Raw genomic sequence first — 13,990 nt, 5'->3', positions numbered from 1 at the left:
ATATGTTCAATATGTAGAGCCACAGCTTAGCGTTTATGGTAGAAGCTGAGTTTAAACTGAACTCTCCACAGGTTTATAACATTTTACAGGTACTTACTGGCATGACCTGCTGCAGGTCATCCAAAGTGGCCGTTGCCATCCCTATGTAGGCATTGGGGTCAGATGGCACAGTGGGCGGTGTGAGGAGCTTCCTGTAAGAAACCAGGCCGACGTTAGTGAAAAGGCAGCGGGCATTAGAGTCAGGGTGACAGGACAAAAAGTGGGAAGAGATCTTACCTGTAGCAGTAGAGAGGGAAGTGGATGTCCAGAGCAATGCTGTTATAAACGGCTAAGCCCATCAGCTGATGACGCAGCAGGTTAAAGAAGTAAACTAGCTGTGAAGGTTGCTTAAAACACACACCTGGACGCTCCAGAGCAGCAAAACTAAAACTCGTCCTCTAACAGATCAGGTGATCACTGTTTGATCACCAACCTGTGTCCCTAAAGCCGGGGAGAGCAGCAGGCTGTACTTCATTGGCCCACATGCATTTGTTCAGAGTTCTGCAGCATTTCTACCCAGCAGAGAGCGTCTCTGTGGTACCCAGACCCCCGCTGTCCTCCTGGTCGGCCATGTTGGGACGAAGCTGAACTTCCTGAGCACACAGTCCAGAGCTGTAACCTGAGGGACAGCTGGTGGACTATCGGTGAGGATAAATAAAAGCTGCTGCCACATGCTGTTCTCCCTGCATCAGTGGCTTCTCTCTGGGTACTCCATGAGAACCACCTGACTGGTCCACAGGGAACCTCGTCTTCCTCTCAGCGCCCAGCCCTCCCTGCAGCGTACACTGTTCCTCTGTGGCGGTGTCCACAGCTCTGCCTGTGGAGGGAACCCCTTCCTGCGGTGGTCCGCCGCCGGAGAGGCACCGATGGAGACTAATGATCGCTCCACCTGCAGCTCAGCTCTCCTCCGCCCCTCTGGAGGGCGGCGGCCCAAAACACACTGGGGAAGTGCTCCCAGCTGCCACATGTGGCCTCCATATGGGCCGAAGTTCTGAGTGTTTGAATGCAGGTAGGTGGCGCACGCACACACACTGCAGTGTAAATAAACACACCCTGTAGAATTACCACAGCCATTAAGGTCATTATAGAGACGTGGAGCAGATGGAGGGAAAGCCTTTAGAGCCTTCTCTCACACGTCACTGCTGCTCCTCCTGAGAGCTGAAGCTGAAGCTCAGCCGGACTTTCTGCCGTTCCTTCATGCACCCCCCCCCTCACCACGTCTGCTCTATCCCCCCCGCCCCCATCACACCCTCACCCCACTCTCCCTCCGCAGGAAACGTTCTCTTTCTTCTCTCAGCCCTGCAGGGCCTCAGTAATGACTGTACAGAACAAAGGCTGATAAATGATCCTTTGGAACAAGCACACATGTGGAACATGCAGGAACACCCAGAAGCAGACACTCCTCCTCCTCCTCCTTCTCCTGCAGCTTCACTCTCCAACCGGCAGGGTCTGACTCCTTCATGCACTGAGGGTAAAACAGCAAAGTCCTGAAGGCGTTAACAGCTTTATGTGCACAGCCATGAGTGATTTAAGTGTGGGCGCTCAGAGCTGGGCAGGAACAGGCGCTGGTAGCTTATATAACCTCTAGACGGCTTCCAGGTGGCCTCTAACTGCGTCTGAAGAGCTGGATCGCTCTGGTTTCCTACGCCCCGGAAAGGCAACACCTCCTAAAGGCAGGGGTTTGATCAGCAGGGAGACGGAAGTGAGCGGAGAAGCAGGATCCCTCCGTCAGAGTCCATCCCTGACGGATCCACCTGACCCCGTCACCCTGATCCACCAGACCCCGTCACCCTGATCCACCTGACCCCAGCACCCTGATCCACCTGACCCCCTCACCCTGATCCACCTGACCCCCTCACCCTGATCCACCTGACCCCCTCACCTTGATCCACCTGACCCCAGCACCCTGATCCACCTGACCCCAGCACCCTGATCCACCTGACCCCCTCACCCTGATCCACCTGACCCCCAGCACCCTGATCCACCTGACCCCAGCACCCTGATCCACCTGACCCCAGCACCCTGATCCACCTGACCCCCTCACCCTGATCCACCTGACCCCAGCACCCTGATCCACCTGACCCCAGCACCCTGATCCACCTGACCCCAGCACCCTGATCCACCTGACCCCCAGCACCCTGATCCACCAGACCCCGTCACCCTGATCCACCTGACCCCAGCACCCTGATCCACCTGACCCCCAGCACCCTGATCCACCTGACCCCATCACCCTGATCCACCTGACCCCCTCACCCTGATCCACCTGACCCCGGCACCCTGATCCACCTGACCCCGGCACCCTGATCCACCTGACCCCAGCACCCTGATGCACCTGACCCCGTCACCCTGATCCACCTGACCCCCTCACCCTGATCCACCTGACCCCGGCACCCTGATCCATCCGGCCCCCTCACCCTGATCCACCTGACCCTGGCACCCTGATCCACCTGACCCCAGCACCCTGATCCACCTGACCCCCTCACCCTGATCCATCCGGCCCCCTCACCCTGATCCACCTGACCCCCTCACCTTGATCCACCTGACCCCGTCACCCTGATCCACCTGACCCCCTCACCTTGAGCCACCTGACCCCGTCACCCTGATCCACCTGACCCCAGCACCCTGATCCACCTGACCCCCTCACCTTGATCCACCTGACCCCGTCACCCTGATCCACCTGACCCCCTCACCTTGATCCACCTGACCCCGTCACCCTGATCCACCTGACCCCCTCACCTTGATCCACCTGACCCCATCACCCTGATCCACCTGACCCCGTCACCCTGATCCACCTGACCCCCAGCACCCTGATCCACCTGACCCCGTCACCCTGATCCACCTGACCCCCTCACCCTGATCCACCTGACCCCCTCACCCTGATCCACCTGACCCCCTCACCCTGATCCACCTGACCCCGTCACCCTGCCGTAGTTTTAGGTTTCCAGCTGAGTCTGGACTAAACCTGGCCTAAGCTGAGAAACAACAAGGTTAACATCTTCGGTGTTAAAGGATACAGTCCCAACCATCTGGAACTCCGAGTAGTTGTCACACTTCCAGCTGCTGAACCAGTGGCAGCGCGAGTCCTTCATGAAGGAGAACATCCCTGCAACACAAAGACTTCCTGTTAGGCTCCGGTTCTCCTCCGCCGACCATCAAAGACCTAACAGAGACGTTTCAGTCAGGAGGAGGTGAACCGGGAGAAGCTCCAGATCCGCGGCGGTCTGAGCCGAGCGCATCTGAAGCCGGGTCTGTCTGAGCCGGCATGCACCTGTCTGAGCGGCTGGGCGTGTGCCAGGCAGAGCCCCCCCCCCCCCGCTCAGCTAACACAGCTCCCTTTGAGCGTCTCTGCTCTGGGCCCACGTCCCGCTGGCAGGACACAGCCAGACGACCGCAGGGAGACGGAGCGATGATGGAAAGAACAACTCGAGCAGCGGAGAGAAGGAGAAAGCAGCGAAGGGCACAGATGCTCTGACAGCCGCTTCTTTGGTTTGAAGTGTGGAAAGAGTCACGGAGCCTGAGATTAAACATCTGGCTGGAAATGCACACAGCTGAAAGCATCTGAGATTCATGACGTTTGTTCCTTTCTGCAGCAAATGCTGATGTAAAGCAGCTCTGTGAGGAGGAAACACGCCTACCTGCTGAACCCTGAGGCCTTCAGGAGACATTCTGCCTGAGATCAGGTACAAACACACAGCTAGACTGACTGACTTTAGTATGTGAGTAAAGTTATCCAGAATATTCGTCCAGTGGAACCAGTGTGGACCATTACCATGACTGGTTTATTGGGGTTCTTCAGGTTTTTTTAGCCTCGCCCAGATGTTTCCTAAATAAACATTACATCACACCATGAAGACCCCTGTGAAAACCCAGAGGAGCTCTCAGGTTTCACAGATTCCACATGTTGAGCTTAACTGCAGCCGATCTGGACTGAATCTGTTCCTCTGGGCTTTAACGGCCGCTGTGCCAGGCTGGCCTGGGATTCTGGCACAATTTAGCTCAATGTACCCGAAAGCCGGGCCAAAAGTGTTTTTCACCTAATTAACGGGAATCTGGTCAAATAAAGATGTTTTTTTCTGTTCCTGCATACAACACAGCGTTGGTTCATTACATTTACTCAGGAACCTTCATAATATGCCGTTGTGCCCCCCCGATGAGCTCCATTAAACCAAGAGTCTGCTGGGGGACGCTGGAATGAATTGTGTGGATTAATAAAGCCCAAAACTCAACATTTTCACTGCTTCCTGCAGCTTGGAATACAAAATGGCAGCGAATAAATAAAAATCTGTGATTTTGTGATTCTGGCAAGCAGGAAGTCCATGAGCTGGTTCTGCAGCACAAACTCTGACGTAACTGTTGAAAAAGCATAACAGAAAACAGAAGAGCTCCAACTACAAACCCCCAGGTCAGAACTAAATGGACCAGAGGCAGTTTTCCAGGAAAACATTAAATATTTAAATGTTAAAAACTGCAGAGATCTAGGAGGGAAGAAACACTTTTTCACAGCCCAACTAAACCAAACTGAAACTAACTTCCAGCTCCACAAAGAGGAAATCTTGAAAGTTTTTACCTTCATCTAATTAACATTTATGTCCTGATGTCGGCGGACCTTTGCAGAACCAGCACCGTCTGCTTTCCTTAAGGTTCTGACCGTTATTCCTCTGAGCTGAAAATGTTCTTTCCATTGTTAGCCTGTAAAATGTTGTTTTCTCTCCGCCTGCGTTTCTCTTCCCTCACAGAGCATTTAGCTCCAGGTTCTGCTGCCTGGAAAACTACGGCAGCCCTGAGCTCCATCAGAACCTCCGTCACGGTTCTCTGGGTTCTCCAGAGTGGAGACTTCTGGCTGGTGACCCATTCGGTGTCTGGAGCTGATCCGTTTGGTGGCTTCTGTTCAGATCCAGGTCCAAAATGTTCTGATATTCAGCTCCATCATCCAGGAGGATCCACTGATCATGACTGAGCCGGTCCTGGAGCAGACCGGCACCTTTTCTCCTCTGGAGGGTCCAAACAGGAGGTGTCCAGTCTTCTGCTGTCCTTCTGGACTCTTCCTGCAGAATCTCACTGCTTCTCCTGACCAGAAACATCTAGAAAAGTCCGACTGGACGTCTGGATGCACTGATCCATTCTGCAGCAGATGCTGAGCCTGCTCTGCTGGTGGCAGGACCACCGCCCTCCTGGACCTGCTGGACCCTCCAGAACCTCCTGCATGACAGCGGCAGAGTTTAGCAGGAGGTAACCGTGGCTAACACCCAGAACATGGCAGTAGATAGATGGAGTGATTTCACACGGACTCAGAGATGTGAGCTCAGCTGGTTAATCTACATCAGGACAGTAGTTTACAGTTAACCCTCCTCCCTGTGTGTGTGGAGGGGGGGGGGGGCTCCACTCACCGTAGTCGGTGTGGAAGATCTGACGAACCAGCAGCAGGAACCACTCCTTGGTCAGGCCGCCCATGTCCAGCCCCGCCTCCCCGACAAATGTCACCCGCAGCTTCTTCTTCAGGTCGCACCGCTTCCTCATCAGCTGCAGCGACACACACGTTTAAGAATTAATCATTTACCCGCCGCTCCTGTCAGGTCTGTCACTTTAGACAGGATCTGAGTATGGAGCTAAAACAGCGACAGCTTGAAGTCATGTTGGAGAGATTTAGCTCTGAAACATTAGACATTGAAAAGCCAAACATTGTTAGAAAGTAAAAATTCATGATGATATTCTCATTTTATGCTGCAGTTTTTTTCAATGAGATGTTTTTAAGTGTCTCTGCAGAGTTCCTTCAGCTACGATGTCGCTACAAGCTAGCACTGTTTTGCTGTCGGGGGCGGGGCTTAACTGAAGGCCACGCCCCCGACCAGTGTCAGTGTGTTTGCTGACCTCATCCAGCGAGTCGCTGAGGAGTTGTGCTCGTCGAACTTTGATGTTGAGGAAGAGGAGGTGCATGTCCACCCTCTGCCTCCGGGACACTTTGCTCACCAGGCTGAGCTGTGGAGAAGGAGCAGAACTTTAGCCGGGTCGGGCCGGGCCGGGCCGGGCCGGACCGGGCCGGGCCGGGCCGGGCCAGCGGCTCTGAGACTCTGGTCCCCATGCTCACCCTGGCCTGGCTGATCATCTGCTGCTCCGAGTCCTTCTGGATGATGGCCTTCTTCACCACCGTCGACAGGATGAAGGGAAACTGGCAGAAAGAAAACCTGTCGGGGAGAGAAGAACGTCTCCTTAGAGCCAAGCCAGCAGAAACATTTCATTCCTGAACCTCCGTGGTTCTGATCCAGCTGCAGGAACGGTTCCGTCAGAAGCAGCCTGGCTGTCACGGCTTCTTCCTGGAGGCAAACCGGACTTCCTGCTGTGGCAGTTCTAGGACGGCTGATGCCACAGAAACATGGAAGACAGGAAAGTTCTTCCTGGTTTACCTCCAGGTTCCTCTGACATAAACAGGATCGGGTCTTTCCGTTGTTCAGAACCTCTCCAGAACTACGTACACCCCATCATCCAGCAGCTCGCTCACATCTGGAGGATTTAAGGTCCGCTCTGACGTTGCTTCAGTCCTCTGAAGTTTCTGCACAGCTCTCTGAAGTGAGGAAGACCTCTGGACTTTGACTAGGCCATTTCAGTACCTGGAGTCTTTGCTTTTTCAGCCACTCTGTTGAGGATCTGCTGAGGACCCGGTTTGGATCAAGCTTCAGCTGCACAGATGGACTCACATCTGACACCATGACACATTGGTGTGCAGAGATCATGGTCCACCAGGAGTCTGCAGAACAGAACCAACTCATCACACCCCCACCGCCTCGCTGCACAGTCGGTATGATGGGTTTGGTTTTCTCTGATGGTCATGGTGGTCAAACATCTCTACTCTGGTCTCCAGAGGACATGGTCCCTGACGTCATTGAAGGACATATTCTTCACAGTCCTTTGAGCAGAAATCCGTCGGTGTTTGCAGTCAGAGCCTCACAAACCTACTGCTAGAAATATAACTGCATAAAAAGGCTTAATTAGACAATTTGCCTTCAGAAGTGTGTCTGGGCTGCTGACCATGGAGCTAACTATGGAGAAACTAGTAGAAACAGCTAAAGTCATTAAAATAATTCACCTTCATTTTCACCGGGGAACTATTTCCCATCAGGATAATTATCATAATCATGATGGACTTCAGAGAAAACTCAGTTTTTCTTGTGTCCTCATAGGTAAAATCCTCCGTTAGATTGAAGGTGTGCTACGTCCAGGCTCAAAAACCACGCATGCAGAAAAGACCAGAGCACCTCTGACCTGTTTGAGTTGCCGTGGTTCTGCCAGGTTCTGTAATCCTCCATGAAGTCCACGTGCTCCAGGGTGATGTTGTAGAAGTCGGTGAAGGGCATGATGGGAGGAGAGGAAATGCTGTTGGCTGCGTCTGCCAGGAAGACAGCGTCAAACACGTGTGAACCGTGTGCGGAGCAAAGCCCTGATGAGGAGCTGGTGAGACTCACTGAACAGGCTGAGGACTTTGGTGGCCGAGGGGATCCACCAGGAGCACTTGGCCAGGGGAGGAAGCTCGTCTGGCTCCGCAGGAAGCAGCCGCGTGGAGACGAACTGCAGGAGGCGCTCCACCAGCTGCCGGAAGCGCCTCGCTGACAGCCTGGAGGACAGAAAGGGTTAAAAGTGAACATCCAGGAGCCCCAAAATAGAGAAACGTCTCAGGAAACACAGAGAGGGAGGAAAAAGCAGCGCTGGCTGGAAAAAAGTGGCTTTCTGGATGGGAGCAGAACTAAACAGAACCTCTAATTTGAGACAGCTTGCTCTTAAATCATCACCACAAAGAGCATGTTTTCAGACGCTCCTGACTCATGCTGAGGCAGACGATTACAGAAGCTGTCCTCTCAGGCTGAGGCGACCTGAAAGGCTTCGATGGAACAGTCTCACAAAGCAAGCAAAGATGCTAATGCACAAACCAAGAGAGCCTTTTAAAGCACAAATCAGAACCAGCTTTACCCTCTGGAGCTCAGATTGTATAAACTGCCCAGATTCTGTTACCCTGCCTGCCCTCTCTTCTTCTCTGCAACGCTTGTAGCTTTTCTATAGAGCGTACTTCCACCTCTCCCTCCTGCTCCATCTGCAGATCAGTGTCGTCTGCAAACAGGTACAACCTACAGGGATTCCTCCCCGACCACCAGAGACGACCTGTCCACCATCACTGCAAACCAGCAGGGGTTCAATAACCTGATATAACCCCCAGCTTTGACCCATCTGCCTCTCCTACCACACACCTCAGACGCTTACTGCTTGGACATTTTCAACATCCTCGACTGACAGAATGGACAGACACACCATCCTCCACCCTGGAGTCCACCGTGTGTCCAGCTGTTAACGTCCCACCGAGGCACGAGGGCTCGCCTTTACCCAGAATTTGATCAATTTTCTACAAAAGCTCTTGCATTCTGTTCGATGAACTCTCCAGAGTTTAGTCAGAACCATGATAACGCGCTCATGGTGGTGACCCAGAGAACCAGACTCACCTCTTGAACCAGTGGACCAGGAAGTGGTGGTCGGCCTCGGACAACGCCGCCATCTGCCTCAGCAGGTGAGCAAAGATCACGTAGGTGCTGGTGCTGGAATACTGCGGGTTCTGCACACAAAGAGCCGCAAGGTCACAACGTTTGGGACGGTTGGTCATAACGTGCTGACAATCAGGTTACGAGTTAGATTCTCAGGACATTTCTATTTAACCTCTATGCTCCCCTGGTTACAGAGTATCACCACATCTATTAGCATACATGTAAGATACGCAGCTTTACCATCTGTCCCCCATCATGACCACAGTCCCCTACAGTCATTGAGGGCAATCATCATGTCATCAGAACCAGCCAGAACTCATCCTGCTCAACTTTCACCAAAAAACAAACTGGATTGTTGATTAAAGACTTTTCTTTGGCATTAGTTTCTGAATTGTCTGTTCAGTTAATCATGAGATTTGACAAAAATGGCTTCAAGATGTTTGAACCCTTTCCTGAAAGTGTTTCCCTTGTTTCTGGGGAACAAAAGCCGGAGGTTTTTCTGTCTCCAGGCTTGTAATGGGTTGAGTTTAGCTGTTCTTTTTTATTTTGAACACAAAGGTTAAATGGAAATGTCTAGGACTCTGGGGAAAACTCACAGCTAATAAATAGCTTTGCATTTTTGTTACATTCACACCTGTAATTATTTTTTTAAATCTTATTTAAGTGACAGATCTACACAAAACAGTCTGTGATGATGAAGTGAAATGAGAAAAATATATAAAAAAAGAATAAAAGAAAACAACTTTAAATTTTCATGTGAAAATGTAGAGGTTTAGCAGCACTGAGCAGGATCATCACACCATGAAGACCAAGGAGCTCCAGACAAGTCAGGGAAGTCAGAGAGGAACAAGTCAGGGTGGAGTTAGAAAAACATCCAGATCTCTGGCAAGGCAAGGCAAGGCAAGGCAAATTTATTTATATAGCACAATTCAGTACAGGGACAATGCAAAGTGCTTTACATGATTAAAACATAGCAAATTAAAACAGAATAAAAGCAAGTAGGAATAAAATGTAGATAGAACATAGAACAAAAAAGTGGTGATTCAGTTAACTAGAACTGGTGTTCATCTTCACATGGAAAGATCCTGGTACCACAACAGACCTGTCAGGAGAGGACCGCCCACCAGAACCCACAGACCGGGCCAGGAGGGCGTTAATCAGAGTGGCAGCACAGAGGTCAAAGGTCACCCTGAAGGAGCCTGGAGGTTCTATAGGACTAGAATCAGCCGTACGCTCCACAGAGCCGGGCTTCATGGAGGAGAGTCCAGAAAAAATGAGGCAGGGTTTGAGTTTGCCAAAAGGCACGAGCCCAGGGGATGAATGCTTTTTCAGGTCACTGTGTATTCCCTGGGTCAGAGTCCAGAGTCTGACATCATCACACTGAATAGTATCAAAATGCCAATCCAGTCAGAAACAGCCCAGCTTTCTGTGTGTTTCAGCTTTTAATGGTTTTTCTACTGGAAAGTCTGACTGAGCTGCGGAGCTGTGGAGCGGGTTGGGTTTAATCCCGGTATTTACCAGAACCGAGCAGAACCGCTCCTAAAATAAAGCTGCGCTGGGCTGAGCAGTTTACGACGTGTCGCTACCAAAACTAATCCGAGATAAAGTTGCTCTTTTTAAAGGATTCGTTGAGAAGAAGCAGAAGAAGTGACCATTAAAGGGAGTTTCCTGTTCATGTGACTTCCATATATGGTCGCAGGCTGCAGTGATGGAGGGTGAGGCAAAAAAAGGAGCAAACTGGAGGAAAAAGGAGAAAAAGAGCAGAAGGCAAAGATAGATGGAGGGGTGGAGAGGAAACCACGGAGAACAATCAAAGCAGACGAGAACATCATCTCTGTTTATTAGACAGAACTTCTTCTGCAGCTGGAGTTTTCTTTAACAGAGCCATGATGAGGCACAGCTGGAGCCTGAATTTTAACTGCATTTATCATCAAGCACCATTAACTTCCAAGTGGTTCCCTTTAAAGAGCCCAGATGAGCTCTCAGATCTATTATCAGCCTATTGGAAGGTCAGAACCTCCAAACGCAGACATCATCATCTGAAGATCCAAAGCCCTGGTGTGAGAACCTGAGTTTCAGGCTAATGGGTGAAGTGATACCAGCAGCAGCATTAATCACCGATGGCGGGTCAGAACATCAGCCCAGTCAAGTTAATTTAGGTTTAACTAGCTGATATAAACTGAACCAGTGGTATGCTACCATGGATGCTCCATAATAAGGTGGATGAAGAAAACTATGATCGCAGTAAAGGATACAATCAACATGCAGAGAATGGAACGCAAACAGCTGGAAACAATTAGGATTTCATGAACTGGGTGGAAAACCCAGTGAAGACATTCAGGAACAGATTGACCCAAAGAAGGACAAAAGTCCAGAGTTTGGTAAAGTGGCCTACAGGAGGTCATCTTTACAGACTAAAGGAAGAACAACCCAGGCAGTCCGTTATGCTCAGCAGCTTAAAGCTACGGCTGGTAATCCTGATCACAAACAATTTTTGTTATTCTGGCTAAAATCGTTCTTCCATCCTGAAAGTACTCAATACATTACATATTCACAAAAACGTTTAAAAAAATCATTCTCAGTGTGACCTGCAGGTCTATAGAGACTCTGACCAATCACTGCCCCTCGATCCGAAGGGCAGTGATTGGTCAGAGTTTAGTTCCTGCTCTCACCCCCCCCCCCCCTCCCCTCAGGTGCTCAGCTAACGCCACTGTGTGCTCGTTCCACTTCCAGGCTGCGCATGCACACTTCTGGTGTTTACGTATCGTTAGCTTAGCGGTTAGCTTTGGTGTTAGCCGTTCATTGTAGCTCTGCTGCTCTCACCGTAGAGTTTGAACATGGCTGGTAGTCACATGAAGCAAACCCCGTTCATGAAGCAGTGAAGAATGGGTTTTCAATAATAAAACACAGAGAACCATCAAGCTCGACCAGGCATGGTGTTATATGAAGTTTAGCAGAAAAACATTAAGTTAACTCTCCACAGCTTCACCAGTCAGGCAGTTCAAACCTTAAACCGGTCCCAGGAATCTGGACTTTACCTGATTGGATCTGAATTTTGAACTCTTTCATGGTTTTCACACAATCACTGTTTAAATTAGGGATTTAGTCGTAAACGTTTCCTCTCATGACGTTCAGCTCAGACTGTGAAAACGGTTCTGAACCTGTGAAACGTTCTGATTTAAAATGTTTTCATGGCTACCGTTTCATTTGTAGGTATTTCTGAGTCTCCCTGACTTTTTGGGGCTGGCTGCCTTGGTGCCTTAAACCTTGTTTTAAAAGGGAATATTTATCATTTCTGGTCTTTAAAATGTTCTGGTGGCTTTGAGTCTCACCTGAATCAGAACGAAATATGCTCGCAGGTCGTCTTTTGTCCGAGGCCTAAAACAGAAAACCAGTGAAAACTGGAGGAAAACTTCCCAGAAGAAGCTGGATATGGAGAATTTTTAATAACATCTGAGGACCAGCATGCGGATAAAACAGGCGAGGCTCTCTCACCCTTTCCACTCTCTCAGCAGGCTGTTGATGATCCCTTTTAAAACTGACTTCTGGATGTCCTGAGGCTGAGAACAAAACACGCTTCAGTCACTCAGGCTAACTTCTGCAAAGTTTTACCATTTAAAACTTCCCCCTCAGACATGATTTCCTCCAACAGAAAACCAGATTTAAACTAAAGCCGAGCCTCTTTCTCATAAAACGACACCTAGACAGCTATTAACGTCTAAAACCCAATTTAAGTACTAAAATAAACCAAATAAATGATAAATAAAACTATATTTTAGACCAGACAGGTATGGATGTGATTAAATGGGACAAACAGTTGTTGCATTTCAAAGCCTAACTTCTTCTAAATTACAGCTGAGACAACGCTGCCCCTAGTGGTCAGGGTCGGCTAATGTCTCTTCAGATGTGGGAAAACCTTGTTGGTGTTAAAACTGTGGGAAATTTCCACTCTGTGCTGCTTTTCCATCACTTTTTTATGATATGTACATAAAATTATGGTGAAAAAAACTAATCGAGAAATAAAATAAAACTTTTTTAACAGCTGAATGAAGCTTGCTGTATATACAGCTTCACTGTTGGTCAAATATTCTATTTAGTATAATTCTTTAACTTAATTTAGCTTCATCTAACCAGAAAAGCCTAAAAAACCAGGTCTGGGTTCTCGTCTCACTTACTGTGCTGAGGAGCGAGTCGTAAACCGCGTTGACGAACTTTCCGTTGACCCCTGAGTCCTCGATAGTGTTAAACAGTCCGTTGGCCTCTCTCTGGGAGAACGTAGAGACACAACGTAGAGACAGAACATGGAGACAGAACATGGAGACAGAACATGGAGACAGAACGTAGAGACAGAACGTAGAGACAGAATGTAGAGACACAATGTAGAGACAGAATGTAGAGACAGAACGTAGAGACAGAACGTAGAGACAGAACGTAGAGACAGAACATGGAGACAGAAGGTGGAGACACGGTGAGGAACGCTGCAGCCGTAACCATCAGACCAGACGTCTTTCTCTGGCGGGTTCTCTGGCGGGTTCTCACCTTGAAGGCGGCGTTGATTTCTATGAAGGAGTCGAAGGTTGTCAGGTAGAAGTCTCTGACCTCCCTCCAGTCGCCTGATTGGACGGCTCGGTCCACGTCCTCCCTAGCAGACAGGCAGCAGCAGGTGAGCAGGCAGGTGAGCGGGGATGATTACGCGGTGGTTAATGACTGAGAGGAGACTCACTGGAACTCCCTGCTGGTCTTGGTGCGCAGCGGGATGACGGGGTCACAGGGGAAAGGAGCTTTGGCCTCTGGGGGCAGCGTGTCGATGGAGAACCGCTGCTTCTGACGCACGTCGCTGCAGATGGGAGGCAGCTCCCTGACTGCTGGACACAGGACAGAGCACAATGAGGACGGCTGGTCCTCCTCCAGACACTACACCTACACCTGGTGGTTTGGTCCCAGCAGAACCCAGCAGAACCCTGCAGAACCCAGCAGAACCCAACAGACCCCAGCAGAACGTGTTCAGAGCTGATGAGTATAACTCACAGACGGAGCAGGAGAGCTTTGCTAACTGCTCTTCCCTCTCAGTTCATGTTCTATTAGTCGTGTTATTGAGGTTCTAACATCAGATCTACAGAGAACACATCATTGCTCTGTGATCGTTTAGCTTTAAATCCTTAAATCTAACCCTGATTAAACGTCCTGCATTCTACTTCTACCCTCTAAGTTCCTCCATGAAGGTGCTGACTCTGCAGAACAGCTGCCAGCTGGTCTCAGAGGTGACAGAACGGCTTCTTCTCTCTGATAAATGCTCCCTGTCAGCTATGATCACTAAATTAAAGCTTCACCTGTGGAGCCAGACCAGAGCAGCAGAGCAGGAAAACTGCTCCAGTCACACCTGGTGATTCATGGTCAGCCCTTCCTGCACCAGGTGGAAACACCTGTCC

General features: G+C 50.1%; 1 protein-coding gene across 3 annotated transcripts in view; it reads right to left on the bottom strand.

Moving 5' to 3' along the window:
* hectd2 (HECT domain containing 2) overlaps window positions 1-13,990 on the bottom strand; it is a 54,152-nt gene that overhangs the window by 27,329 nt on the left and 12,833 nt on the right. For 2 of the 3 annotated variants that reach the window (XM_036126235.1, XM_036126237.1), the window contains 14 exons: window positions 13,285-13,426; window positions 13,101-13,203; window positions 12,737-12,826; window positions 12,057-12,121; window positions 11,894-11,939; window positions 8,523-8,632; window positions 7,497-7,645; window positions 7,297-7,420; window positions 6,125-6,221; window positions 5,908-6,015; window positions 5,427-5,559; window positions 3,054-3,142; window positions 277-341; window positions 98-191 (listed from right to left, as the gene is read on the bottom strand). In XM_036126235.1, the coding sequence (XP_035982128.1) occupies window positions 98-191; window positions 277-341; window positions 3,054-3,142; window positions 5,427-5,559; window positions 5,908-6,015; window positions 6,125-6,221; window positions 7,297-7,420; window positions 7,497-7,645; window positions 8,523-8,632; window positions 11,894-11,939; window positions 12,057-12,121; window positions 12,737-12,826; window positions 13,101-13,203; window positions 13,285-13,426 (1,415 nt within the window). The remainder of the gene's footprint in view (window positions 1-97; window positions 192-276; window positions 342-3,053; window positions 3,143-5,426; window positions 5,560-5,907; window positions 6,016-6,124; window positions 6,222-7,296; window positions 7,421-7,496; window positions 7,646-8,522; window positions 8,633-11,893; window positions 11,940-12,056; window positions 12,122-12,736; window positions 12,827-13,100; window positions 13,204-13,284; window positions 13,427-13,990) is intronic. The other variant, XM_036126236.1, reaches the window with a different exon arrangement.

The sequence above is a fragment of the Fundulus heteroclitus genome, chromosome 22 (genome assembly GCF_011125445.2).
Source record: "Fundulus heteroclitus isolate FHET01 chromosome 22, MU-UCD_Fhet_4.1, whole genome shotgun sequence".
In the NCBI taxonomy this organism is placed as follows: domain Eukaryota; kingdom Metazoa; phylum Chordata; class Actinopteri; order Cyprinodontiformes; family Fundulidae; genus Fundulus; species Fundulus heteroclitus.
Note: the sequence above shows the minus strand (reverse complement) of the source record. Positions and strands in the feature narration are given on the sequence as shown.